Raw genomic sequence first — 13,413 nt, 5'->3', positions numbered from 1 at the left:
TCCCGACTTCCTCCATTTGAGGAGTTGGTAACCCTATACGAAATACGGAGCATCAACGCCCGGGTTCACACGGATTGTTACTCTGGAAGTTTAGTGCTCACATTAGCTTATACTATCTTGAAATTAACAGCGCTTTGTTCGAATAAGATACACAGACGGGACCGCTTTTGAGCATTGTTCAAACGGCAACGTTAGGCACATATTTTGTTGAAAGTCTCAACGCTCTCACCAATCCCGCTTTCACATTCTTCACTATCACAGCCTTTGTGGGACTGAATTTGGTGACAGTGGCTCGCTATAGCTGTGGTGAGTTTGGGACCCACCGCTGCGGGTATATAGCCTTCCTTGAGGCCGTGGGGCCATGGTAGCGCCTGTGTATTCCGTCGGGCTGTACGGTATACACTCCGCGCTTCTCCAGCCGGCAAAAAGCGCGTCGCGTCAAAGGTTCCCGTGGTGCACAAGGAGCGATCATTGTATAAACCCGCACTGCTCTCGTTTACCTGTGCTCCGCGGTGCGCTTGACAGGCCAGGGAGCGGGGCTGAAAGGAAGAGAAGAGGACGGGGAAGGAGGCGCGGCAAACATTAAACGGTGCTGCAGGTGGATCACACGCCACACCGGCACATCTCTCCAAAGCAAACTTGGCACACTGCGGCCCGGTGCTCGCGGCAAAGACGCGTTTATTCTGGGAGGACGCGCAGCGCGGCGACGCGAGGGCCCTTCCATCCGTATAACCCTGCGTCGCTCGAAGAAAACGACAACAAACAAAAGCGATGAAAAAGTGACTTTGACGTAACAGATTCCGCGACGACTTGCGACACTTCCGTTGCATTACCTCTTCCGTCTCAACGTGGGTATATGCGCGACCGTGTAGCGCCAGTAAATAGGAACTGCAGGATTGTTGAAGCAAAACTGGGACCTGTAGATTCACGAAACGTTTTGTTTGTATATATCTCTTTTACTCGAGGTTCCCTGGGCGCCGCAGTAGTCCTCTCTGGGCTGATGTTAGTGCGCGTGACCCCCCAAAAATGCACTGCCGAGGCTGTTACGCCGGATTTTGTACTCTCGTGCAACAGCCACGAAGTCCTCCTCTCCGTAAAGAAGGTCCATAGGCAATGATTGCCACTGGTTGGTCACCTTCACTTAACGACATATCCGACGCCAGGATTGGCTGAAATTTTCTATTAGAAACTATTCTGCCGCGCTTTCTTGTGAATAATTATATCATCGTAATCGTGTTCAACCTATCCTAGATGCATGCATGGAGGAAAGAAAAAAGAAAATTGCATGAAAGCCTCACGTGGCGATCTCTAGCCATACAATAACTTAGTAGGTTGGGGTCACGTGATGGGCTAATGCTGCTATTGGTCAACTATAGCTTTGGCAACGTCTGCCGCGGACGCTGCGGGGACCTAATTGTACCCAAGATCCACCGCGCACTGGTAGCCAAGGTTGGAGGAGGCTTTCTTGCCGAGCAAACATGCGATGCTCTCTTCTTGTGCTTTGCTTCCACCATGGACCCACTGCAGAACGAAAGCTTCTCCCAGTGATCTTTCGGTCCTCCCTGCCCTATACGCGAACTGATTTTGTTCATTGCATTGTGAACACCAGTCCATAAATTCTCGTGCGTTACACAAATGCATGCACAAAACGAAATTGCAGAGCTCACGGAAATGTTTCAGCGCGTTTAGGCTACAGCCTTTCATTCGAAGCCACACACACAAAACGCAGCCCAAGAGTGTTGCCTTATCGGCACTCTTTTTGCACACGTGTGAACACAGCGCGAACGCATGTTCCTTCTTCACTAATTTGGACGGTGACGACGAAAATTTTCATGCCAAGCAGTATCTCGGGGAAACTTATAGACGAAACTACGAAATACAGTTCAATTTTTTACACCTAATTGACAGCGCACCGCTCTTTGCGCAGAAATGTGACGATACCTGTTCAAATTTGTGTGTCCGAAGCATTCAGGTATATGTGCGCAATCTGGACGTCACATCAAAAGAGAAAATGACTTAACTCAGTTCCCCGCCTATAAACGACGCTTGATTATGCTTGTGTGACTTCACTGCTACGAAATTTTCAGAGGAGTGGCTTCACGTCCCATAGCCGGTATCAAAAAGGAACGGGCAAAATAACATGCGTATACTATTTTCTGGCAACTAATTCTTAGCCGTCATATCGGTCCCCTATAAATGCTTTCTTTGGCTCTCCACACTCCCTCACTTTTATACGTAGCAATATCTGCGAAATGGTTTAAGATTTCAGCCATAAAAAAAAACAAAAAAGGAAGGCAAAAACAAATCACACTCGAACCCGAAATGGTGTTACCATTATCTGCCATGAAGAGCTCCTCCCTTATAAAAGAAGAAATAGGCACATTTATTTTATTTAAAGTCCGAGATTCGAACGAGAATAATCTGATCAGTGGACCTGTTTTAATTACGACATAATGGTCTCTACTTAATAATTAATGTCGAAATAATTCATCATTGATTGCCACAAAGTTACAATTAGGGCTTAAGTAATACTTTGTAACTCCAAGCAGCTACTGTTGGGCGTTGTGCGTAGTTTAGAAAAGCTATGTATGCTACCATGGCCAAATGTAAACGATGTAGATGAATAAATAATACACTACCACACCTTACGTTTACGTTTCCATATAAGTGTTAGGTGTGGTCTGTAACGTGTGGTTTCCTCGATAAAAAAACAGCCTTGTTTGCTCATTCAGTCACACATGTTCGGACAGTAGAGAGCATCGCTTGTCTGCAAGCTTCCAGTTGGCGTATCAGGACATTTACCAGATAAATAAAAAAATGCCATAAACGCGCCCGATTAGATCTGTGGCGCCATCTGGCGGCGCATTCAACAACCATGCAAACTACTTTTCCTACCATCATAGAGCTATTTGATCAAGAACACGCAGGGAGCTCTGCGTTTGGATCGCTACCGGTATACGTTATATATGCAGAGCCACTACACCGATGACAGTGTGTTCAATGATTTTATATCTAAAAAACACTATTTAAATTAGAAAAACTTGGGTATCGCCTGGTAACCCGGTATTACGCAAAAACGATAGCGTATACCAAAGTATAGAAAGGTTTTTAAAAATAATTTTAGTCGCTTACGCTGAACACGCATAATGCTTTTGAAGTCCAATGGGATTAAGTTGAGATTTTCCTTCGTATTGAAATCATTAGCCCCGCTACACCTTGACGGCTTGTGTTCCTGTTGTACCAGTATCACTGTTACTTTTTTTTTAATGAACATGTGTCCCGAATGCGAAGCGATGCTCAATGCCCCCGTGAATCGGCGTAAGTTGTGTTCTCTTTAAAGACTGCCACTTTTCGCGTTCGCCAAGGTCGTGCATTAGAACGACAGTAGCAGCGTGTGCCGCGGTGCTTCACTCGTAGTTCATGCGTGTGCATTCAATGCCCCGTGCTGGAACCTCATACTAAAATTGTTCTCAACGCTCAATTTCTGTCTGTGTCTTTGGAACATATCCTCATCACCTGTCCACTCATTGAGGGTTTATGTGATCAACACTATTTCAATCTAAATTCAAAATTTATTCTTTTTTTTTTCATTGGGCTCTTGGTAGCAGTGCTCCATACCATGTCCTGTTCTAGCCCACAGAACGCCGGCAAGATAAAAGAAAAACACTCATGCTTTTAATTCCGCGCAGTAGATCTCCAATTCAGGCTTCCTGCTTACTGTAGGTGGTCTACTAGTGAATTACATAGAAAACTGTTCATTCTTTATGGACACATTCTCACGTATTCAAATGAGTGTTCGAGTGACTGAGACGTTGGATGAGATGTGATTTAAGCTACCTATCCAGCTTGCCTTTCAAAGCGCGCCCTTCGCACTGTTACTCTTTACTGGCAAAGCAAACCGACTTACGCGAGCTGTACCACAAAGCAATGCGAAGCGGCTGCTGCACGTTCTTTTGACGGGGCTTCATGCACGCAAATTATCGCATTCTCATAATACATGTCGCACGCAGAGCCGGGGAGAACGATAAGCAAACCATCGCATGTCGCTCCTCTTTGCAGGGTTTGCGTCTGCGAAGTCGAGGAATAACGATCTCATGCAGAAGACAGGGGTTCCTAGAAATGGTCAGTACCCGCCTCTTTGTATTGAACACACATTCTCACATCCCCCCCCCCCCTCTTAAACGCACCCACCAATTACGTCGCCGGCACGCGCGTCATCATCGTTCTCGCAACCGCGGCTGACAGAGACATTCGCGACATGTCATGTGTTTTACTCCTAAACGGGCCACGCAACAACAGCAGCGCCATTTGTCAGTTTAACGCGCCGTCGTCATCTCAAGCTCTCCCGCCGCGCGAAAGCACACCTTAAAAACGGCCGTCACGCTATTAACTGCACCCCCGGATTCGTGCTAATCACGCGGGCAGGCTTGTGTATAGCGTGTACGTATACGAACGCAGCCGCATCATTCTCGCGGCGCCTCAATTTCTGACACCGTTCGCGTGCAGAGCTTTCGCTAAAGGGGCCATCGCGTGAGTGAAGGAACGGCCTTTCTTTTCTCTCTTACCGGTGGCCGAGGGAGTCGTTTCGGAGAGCAAACGCGCATTATAAATAACGGCGCCAGGGAGTCGTTTCTCCGCGATTTGTTCGGGGAGACGCGCCCGAACGCGCGGTGAAACCCGGGAGCGCGCGTTGCGAAGCCGCGACTTAGGAGGCCTTGTTGTCTTGCCACTGGCGCGACATGATTAGTTCCAACGCCCTCCCACCACCCGCCAAACACGAGTGACAACAAATGATTCCCTTTGAGCACGGCGGGGCTTCTCCGCGACACAGGCGAGCGAACCAGGCGAGCTAGCAGCCGCGCGGCTGCCAGAAACAAATCGAAACTTCTACCTCGACAGGCTACGACAGGGACTGAAAGAACAAAGAGTAGACGTAAGGGAGAAGAAGACTTCGTCGTCTTCTCGAAGAAGCCAATAACAACAAAAAGTTAAGAAAAGGTGACGAGCTCAGCAGAGAAAGCGGCGGTGGCTGGCGGCGTAGCAGTAAAGTAACAAACGCATGTCGTAACAGAAAAGACGCGACGGGAGAGTTAGAAGATGAAGAACAAAAAAACAAAAGGACTAAAAAGAGCGCATGCGCATGTCACCAGTCCTTGGTGAAAGAAGACGAAGCTCTCCTTCTTTGCTTCCTCTCCTTGGCCTCCTTCAAAGTCGGCTGCTCGCAGAGGCGGATGTCGAGGAGCGGCGTCCCTTCCAACCGCGCCTCAAAATATGCGACAGGCGAAGCCGATGGCGGAGCGTAGAAGAAGACAACGCGCTGGGCGTGTGACGCTAGCACGGAGCGAGAGCCAGCCTTCCTAATTTTAGAGCTCGCCCGGGCCGTTTTCCCCCTGCGACCACGTGTGTAAGGTCTGCCTCGTCCCCGACAGCCGTAAGTCGACCGTAGGGAAGCTGCAAGGGTGTGCGGGAGGGAATGTCAGGGCACGGGGGGGGGGGGGGGGGGTTGACCGAGAGACGTGCGTGCGCGTGGCGTTTTGGCTGCGCAACTCGCGGCGTTGTCGTACAGTGCGCAAGCCGGCGGAAGATATAAACACCGACGACGACGACGGTAGCGGTGGTCGGGCGTCAAGCTTGCGGCGGGCGCGCTAGCAAGAACGATAGGCGTCAAGAGCGCGCGACAACGCCGACGATGCCGTTGCCGCAACGCCACCCGCCGCGCTGCCAGCACCAGCCCGATGGGCGCGCGTTATTTAAGGTGTCAGCCGCAAGCCGCGACTCTAGCGCCCTTGCGACGCGCCTCGAGCAAGCGCAACTACGGCGGCGTTCTCTCATCAATTGGCGACGGGACGACGTTTCTCTCTTACGGCCGAATGCTCGTAATGGGCGAGGAGGGAAACGTGGCGTGATATCGGGGAGCCCACGGCCGCCGCCGACACCTGAGCAACGCGTGGTTCTAACTTCCCTCCCTCTTCCACCACCCTCCGCAATTTCCTTCTCCCGTTCTCCCGCCATACTGCCCCAACACTCCCATACACTCTATCCTTTACCGCTGGTTAGTACATCGTAGACCCCCCCGCGGCCCCTCCTAACAACGCCTGCGTTCAAGTACTGCGTGCCTTGCGGGAAAGCGCACCAACGGCGGGAGCACGCATGTTTCGGGCGAGTGACGTAGCATTTTCCCCAGAAGTCTTCCCTGCACGAGACGAACGGCGGGCGAACGCGCACGCAGGCAAAACGGGATGGTTCCTTGGCACTAGCAGGCACACGCTCCCCGAACAAACGGTAAAGCGGGCGGAGGGTTAAGTGGCCGTTTTCTAATACGGTCGATGAGGTGATTGCCGGCGGCTGTTTTCCGGGGAAGCTCCGCTGCTGCTCATAATGCCTCTCGCTCCTGCAATGTCAGCGCAACATCCCCCTACCCCCGCTGCACCTGTTGCGCTCTTCATAGTGCTTCTCAAATTTGGAAAGCCATTGGTACGTCTTCTCCAAGTGTGCGCTGGATTGAGAAACCTGCAGTAGGCAAACGTACATGTACTAACAATTAGCGCCGCTATCTTTGCTGCACCTTCATTCAGTGGTCGTCAGGTCGCGATGTCGCTTTGCCTGTGGAATACGGCGTCCAAATTATCTCGAGTACGCTCTTTGAGATCTAAAATGCATCGTAAAGGACTATTGCATAAGGCAAGCGTATGAGGCTTTTTTTTTTATACGTTAGGCGTATTGAAAGTTAGGCTGGGGCAACACGATGTTCTTTAAACACGTTACTTTTGGCGCAAAGCTAGAGACATGATAAAAGACAGAGGAGCGTGAAACTATCTCTTGTTTATGGCCACCAACGATTGTAAATTAAGAAAGCTTGCACGCATGCGCAGCGACGTGAAAGAAAGGCATCAACACCTGAACACATCAGCTGTTAAAAAAAAGGATATCGCAAATTGATGCCGTACAATTGATGTGTCATGGAGGCAGGTCCTTGCTCTGTCCCTTTCCTAGCTCCCTGTGCTTTTTCGCGCTTTTAGCGTTGCCCAAGAAGCTGGGCAAACTCAGACGCCAACTCGCCCCAAAACAAGTTTATGACTACACGATGTACTTCTGCGGAGACATCAGTCAAACATGTGTAAAAACTGTCAGCCGACACGAATCTTTTTTTCTTCATAACGCCGGCTAGAAATGCGCTAAAAGCTACTACAAGGTGTTGCCCACATTACTGGAATACTCAGTACTCGAGTCTTCTGCATTGCACGCTCGCAATCGTAATGCTTTGCCCTGTTCGTCGCAAATAGGTCGCACAATCATCCAAGTCACGCTATCAATATACGTTACCTCCCTCCCGAACCTTCGTATTATGATCTGGAGCATTGATTGCCGAAACCGCCAATGGATGACGACACTGAATATGTAATGTTACTAAGGTTACCACTGACGGCATATAACTGATGGTGTTGACGAGTACATAGGTTCGAGCAATCATTCTAGCATTTCTATCAATGCATTCTGCATGTGCCCCACAAAGGTGTGCACGGCTTCTGCCGGTGACTTGAATCTACTGAAAATACAATAACCATTTTTAAAGCCAGCTATCAAATCAAGTTGAAGCCTAGAAACTTTAATATGTAACAGTCATCTGTGCCTCGTTAACATTTAAAAACAGCGAGCTTCCTACGTGCGAATTTTCGTGTATTTCGTTATCAATTGATGTATTTGCCACGACTATTATGAGGTGAAATACCATGGTAGAGAGGAGTATCAGCCGGCGACCGACGTATGCACCAACCTCTACTTAAATACGTACTCGCTGAAAACAACTCCGCCTAATGTGGCGCCTAGCGGTTATTCCTTCAATCCAGGTGCGGTATTCGCAAAAAGCGCCTTTACACGCGACGACGATAGTTGTAGCGCGAGAACAAAACGACGACACAGAGACAAGAAGGACACGAAGGACACGAGGGTCTCTGTGTTGTCGTTTTGTTCTCGCGCTATAACTATCGTCATGCCATACCAGCAAGCCCAAGGTGCCACACTTTATACGCTAATATTGCTCGCAGTCAAAGTTTTCAGCCAGTCGTTATGCTGAGTATGCAGTTAACGGTGTCACCTTGCCAACGGCAAACTACACGTCTGAACTCAAAGGTTCTGAGTTCGTTCTTCGAAGACAAACTGGCAAGGCTGTTCCATTCATGAGTGTTCTCCTTCATTTGTGAACTGATTTTGCGATTGATATGCCCAGCATAAGTGTTGGCCAAAATTATCTGCTAAGCGTAATCGTGGACGTGAATAACTGCTGTGTCTCGGTATTCTGCAAAAACGGCGTGCCTGCTGAACGCTATGCTTCAGCTAAAGCTGTCCATATACTGTAATGAGCTACTCCCGTCCACTGGAAGCACAGAGCGGTTGACACGTGCTCGTATATAGAGACCGCAGAAACCGCGGTTTCGCCCCGTCGCCGGGTCCTCTTTTGCACCCGACGAAAATACCGAGCCCGCTTCGGGCTATGGTTAAAAAGTCGGCATACCCCCCTCCCTCCGTCCCTCCCGAAACTCCCCGTTCCTCCATACTCTCTCTCTTTTAGCGGAGTGCAGCTGCGTTCAACGCGCGTCGGGCGGCGTTTACACAAGGCGCCGAAAAAAACCGGCGTCTAGCTAGGCGGTCGCCACGCGGATGGTTTCTTCTCCTTCTCTTTTTCTCGCGCGTTCTAGGTCGGCCCCCCTCTCGGCCTTTACCCGAAACCCCATTAAGTTAATGGTCGGGGTCATTGAAGGAGGGCTTGTCACCCACTGTTCCACACGAGGCTCCGTCATCGACGAGAGAGAGAGAAGGTCGACGCCTGGCAGGCGGTATCGACCATCGCTACTCGCTACATGCATGTGCTGTTCCATCGAAGGGTGCAAGTTGTGTCAACAACGGTAGCCGCAGCGGTTGTTTGCCGATGAAGCTGCGAACGCGGAGCGGAGTCTTGCGCCGGGAGATGCTGGAAGCCACCCTGCGGCTTTTGTTTCGGCGGCTCGGGCGCCCCGAACACCTCCTCTCCTCTTCTTGGATTTTCGTCGCTCTCCCTTTTGCGTGGTGACATTCGGAACGACTCATTTGGCCTTCCCTGCAGCCAGCTCTTCTTTAACATGATGGATTCGAGAGGTGCAAAAGGACTGGCTGCGCTGACGCGAAATGCGCCCAGAACCACGTGGAAACCATTACCGTTTGCGCCGCACCGCGTTGCCTTGTTTTGCAGAGTATACGAAGCCGGTGCTCAAGCCACTGTACCGAAAACGGCGGTGTGGTGGATCGCAACCGCGAGGCGCCGTTGTGAGACTTTCGGAATGCCCTTTATTCTTGGCCCATTTGCCTGGAATCCCAAGCGGGACCTTCGAGCGCGTCTTCTACGGAACTGCGGGTTGCTGATGAGCCTGGTGCTTTGTCAGCGCATGGGTGACCGTGTCAGTGATGTATGTAGTGCCGCATGCTGGGAAATCGGGGAGCATGGGGCCGGGCAGAGCGGCTTCCCGTGTGCTTAGTACGGGAAGGAAATGAAGGAGCCACTTAAGCGTCGCTGGAGCATGTTCCGTCTTGAAGAGACCACAGGAAAGTGTCGAAAGCAACACTGTCGTGCCCATGTGACATTTCTGTTCTTCGGATCCTTTCGATAGCTCGTACGGTCGAAGTGTCCAAATCGTCGCTACAGCATTCTCAAGGTACCTGTTGGCTTCATCATGACTATTCAAAAGTCCAAGATCTTCAGAAAAGAAAGGCTGGTGTGGACACACGAGCGTGAAGTGCACCGTTTCACACAAGCAATCGTGTTTGAGAGGCTCAGGTGTGTATACAGATGGTGCAAAAAGATAACCAATCGTGTGCTAGAACGGACGTGCCAAATTGCCTGCGGGTTAGCACTTTCAGACTTCGTTCGATGCTTTATAGTCTAGGGTTAGTCATTCCCGGCATTCTCACGTTTAGTGCACTCGCGTGATCAACATCAACAGAATATTTACGAATGGCACCGAATTGATTGATTCATATGTGGGGTTTAACGTCCCAAAACCACCATATGATTATGAGAGACGCCGTAGTGGAGGGCTCCGGAAATTTCCACCACCTGGGGTTCTTTAGCGTGCACTCAAATCTGAGCACACGGGCCTGCAACATTTCCGCCTCCATCGGAAATGCAGCCGCCGCAGCAGGTATTCGAACCCGCGACCTGCAGGTCAGCAGCCGAATACCTTAGCCACTAGACCACAGCGGCGGGGCGAATGGCACCGAATCAAACATTCTAACATAACAAAAAAATAATAGTCGTCTTTTTTATGTTACGCACGTATGAAGCAGCAAGAGAGCGCGCCGCTGGCTACAATGAGCAGCTGATACCAAACCAGGTGAAGCAGCCGTACGAACGTGGCCTGCCTGGCTAGAAGCTACGGCTGCTGTGGACGCGTGACTAAATCTGTGATTTGACTCGGCGATCGACGCTCACGTGTTCAGGTAAAAAAAAAAAATGCGGGAATCTTAAGCTACCCCTTCAGGAGATGAATGCGATAGCGATATCTTGTCGATAGTGAATACTTCAAACACTTAGTGCATGAAATCTTTTTGAACTTTCTATGCACCCAATTACGTAGTCTTAAGCGAATACGCGCAGTAGCGTGTGTGCCTTTTGCAGGGGGTTACCGGCCTTAAACTATGAAGTCATTACGATAATCACATGATCTCACGCCCGATGGCAATGTACGCTTGTACGACAGATTATTCACTGCAATACTGCAATATTTCATGCAATACGTCAATTACTGCAATACTTCATGGAGTATTGTGAAGCATGTATGCAGAATGCGTGCGTTTGTATTGCATGCAAGTTATTTTCACTGTATTTTCAAGCAAAGAAAGTTATTTTCACCGTATCCACAAGCAGACGCGAGGCTGTGTGGTAGAACACGCGCTCGCCCCGCAAATGACCAGTGTTCGATCCGCACTCTGACGCAGGATTTTTTTCACTATTTATTTGCATCGTTCTCGGTTTTTCGGCCGCGCATAAGATGATGAGATTTCGTTCACAGCCAACCGCGCCGACGCCGGAATATCTGCGCAACCAGCTTTTTTATGCTATCGCGTTAAAATGGGTGATTTTACTGCGCCAAGAACATATGGAGGAGCAGCTCATTAGTAATTAATCTGATATAATTTTAACACATCGTCAAGTATATGCGAATATAATTAATAGCGATAACGCCCGACCCAGTTATGTGATAATGAATAAATATTGTCTAGATGCGAGGTCCTGCCGTGATTTATTAATGAAGATTGTTTCTTTCTACGCCTGGAAGTGAATTAATATTCCCTAAGAGAACATAGCAATCAAATGTAGTTGAATCGAAAGATACAACTTACGTATAACACTCACGCGTACCTTAGCGAGCCATTTATCTAAAATGCCATTGGTGATAAGGTAGGTTTTGTTGTGAACACCTTGTCTTGTCTTGTCGCCAAGAAGATCTCTTAAAACACTTCCAATTGCACTGGTACCTCGTCTTCATTTTCGGATCTTCCATTATCATGCCAGGGATGTTCAGAAACTGCGTAGACAATACTACTACTACTTCTACTACTACTACTACTACTACTACTACTACTAATGTTGCCAATAATAATATTAATAATTGTTCGATAATAATGATAATAACAATATCAATATTAACCTATAATAATACAAATAAGCATGTTATCATTATTATTAATATTCTTGTTCATATTATTATTATTAGTAGTAATAGTAGTATTAGTAGTAGTAGTAATAGTAGTGGTAGTAGTAGCAATAGTCGTAATAGTACTAAGGTTGTTATTGTTGTTATTACTTTTTCCTCTTGTTGGTGTTGTGCACACCTGGCATGGAGGATATTAAAAACAGAGGCTGTTTTAGCTGCACTAACCTGAAACTTTAGACGAGAAGAAGCATGCAGTGTGTGCCGTTCTTTCTCACATCAAAATGTCTATTCTTTTGCTGCTTTACTCACCAGCTGATCTAATAACGCATGATCACTTTGCATATACGTTTCATATAAAGTGACGTTTCGAATAGAGGACTTTACCGTGGAGATGCACGTTAGCATGTCTGGTTTTACGTAAGAAACTTGAGCACCTTGGTAAATTTCGTCGGGGATTCTGACACCGCTGCCAAAGGCAAGCATATATGCTTGGCTTTACAGTATATATACTGTTTTATGCAGCAGTGATGAACCTTTGACTCATAATATGCACAGCACAGAGCAGACTGCTTCGGGTTTGCTAACGCACCATCACTTTGCTGACGTGTTTTAAAAAACAAGTGCTGTTTTAAATATATGATATTGCCGTAGCATGTTAGTTAGTGTGTCGAGTTTCAGGCAAACCTTAGTGCGTTGGTAAATTTTTTCGGAGATTATCACACCACTCCTAAGCCAAACATAACGTTTTATGCAGTAACGATTAACCTTCACTACAATATGACTAGTATGAAACGGAGCGTTTTAGTCGCCACCGATCCACCAACACACCATTATGTTTAGATGCCTACTCTAGATTTATGCACAGTACTCACGGACTGAAACGGTACAATTGAGGGCTAATTGAGACACAAACATTCGTTTCCAGCGTCTTAAGTTCGGTTCATATCACCACAGTTTTGATTCGAGCGCGTAGATCAGAGCCACTACTGAATATAGACCAAATTAATCGCGACATGACGTGGTTATCTCGAGCTATCACACATACCTGTAATTAAACTAACGAATTTGACGTCGCGTTCGAATCCATGATTAATGTACCAAACGCGCGCGGATTGCCAATGAAATTGTGCGACCAACATGAAAGAGTGTAATAGAAGCTGAGATGTAAATATGAACAAGCTCGTCGAATACAAATATCGTAACCATTACGATTAATCCACAGACACGCACCTGAATGCTTGCGTACCTGTTGAAAAATAACGCTTCCAGAATGACACGCAGGACAGCTTTCGAGCACTTACTCTAATCTCTTACAACAAAACCTCTTCCCCCTTTCACCGCCTGAATGGAGGACACATCATCTTTCGAGACTGCATAAAGTGATTGTATTTTTTGCTTATAATAACAGGCTGCTAATTGTCTGAAGTTTTTGTATTTTGTACATTTTAGTGCAGCCTTTTATAACATTATTCTGAGTTCGAAGTGTAATGTAAGTAAGTAGGAAAATAAATGAATAAATAAATAAATAATTAAAGATGTTAAGTTTAACGTCCCAAAATCGCCATATGATTATGAGAGACGTCGTAGTGGAGGGCCACAGATATTTCGATCACCTGGGGTCTTTTAACGTGCACCCAAATCTGAGCACACGGGCCTATTGCATACAGCATTTTCGCCATTATCGAAGACGCAGCCGCCGCAGCTGGGATTCAATCCCACGACCTGT

General features: G+C 47.9%; 1 protein-coding gene and 1 long non-coding RNA gene across 4 annotated transcripts in view; one reads left to right on the top strand and one right to left on the bottom strand.

Annotated features, from left to right (window-relative positions):
- Positions 1-13,413, bottom strand: part of LOC142814598 (uncharacterized) — a 496,656-nt gene that overhangs the window by 25,223 nt on the left and 458,020 nt on the right. The gene's annotated exons all lie outside the window — the stretch shown is intronic.
- Positions 1-13,413, top strand: part of pb (homeobox proposcipedia) — a 91,441-nt gene that overhangs the window by 40,559 nt on the left and 37,469 nt on the right. Inside the window, exon 2 of one of the 2 annotated variants that reach the window (XM_037424005.2) lies at positions 4,060-4,122. The exons of the other annotated variant lie outside the window; for it this stretch is intronic. Within the exon in view, the coding sequence (XP_037279902.2) occupies positions 4,060-4,122 (63 nt within the window). The remainder of the gene's footprint in view (positions 1-4,059; positions 4,123-13,413) is intronic. 2 annotated transcript variants of the gene reach the window in all.

Source organism: Rhipicephalus microplus, chromosome 4, assembly GCF_043290135.1.
Source record: "Rhipicephalus microplus isolate Deutch F79 chromosome 4, USDA_Rmic, whole genome shotgun sequence".
Taxonomy (NCBI): domain Eukaryota; kingdom Metazoa; phylum Arthropoda; class Arachnida; order Ixodida; family Ixodidae; genus Rhipicephalus; species Rhipicephalus microplus.
The sequence above is the reverse complement of the archived record's forward strand: the minus strand, read 5'-3'. Positions and strand labels throughout refer to the sequence as shown.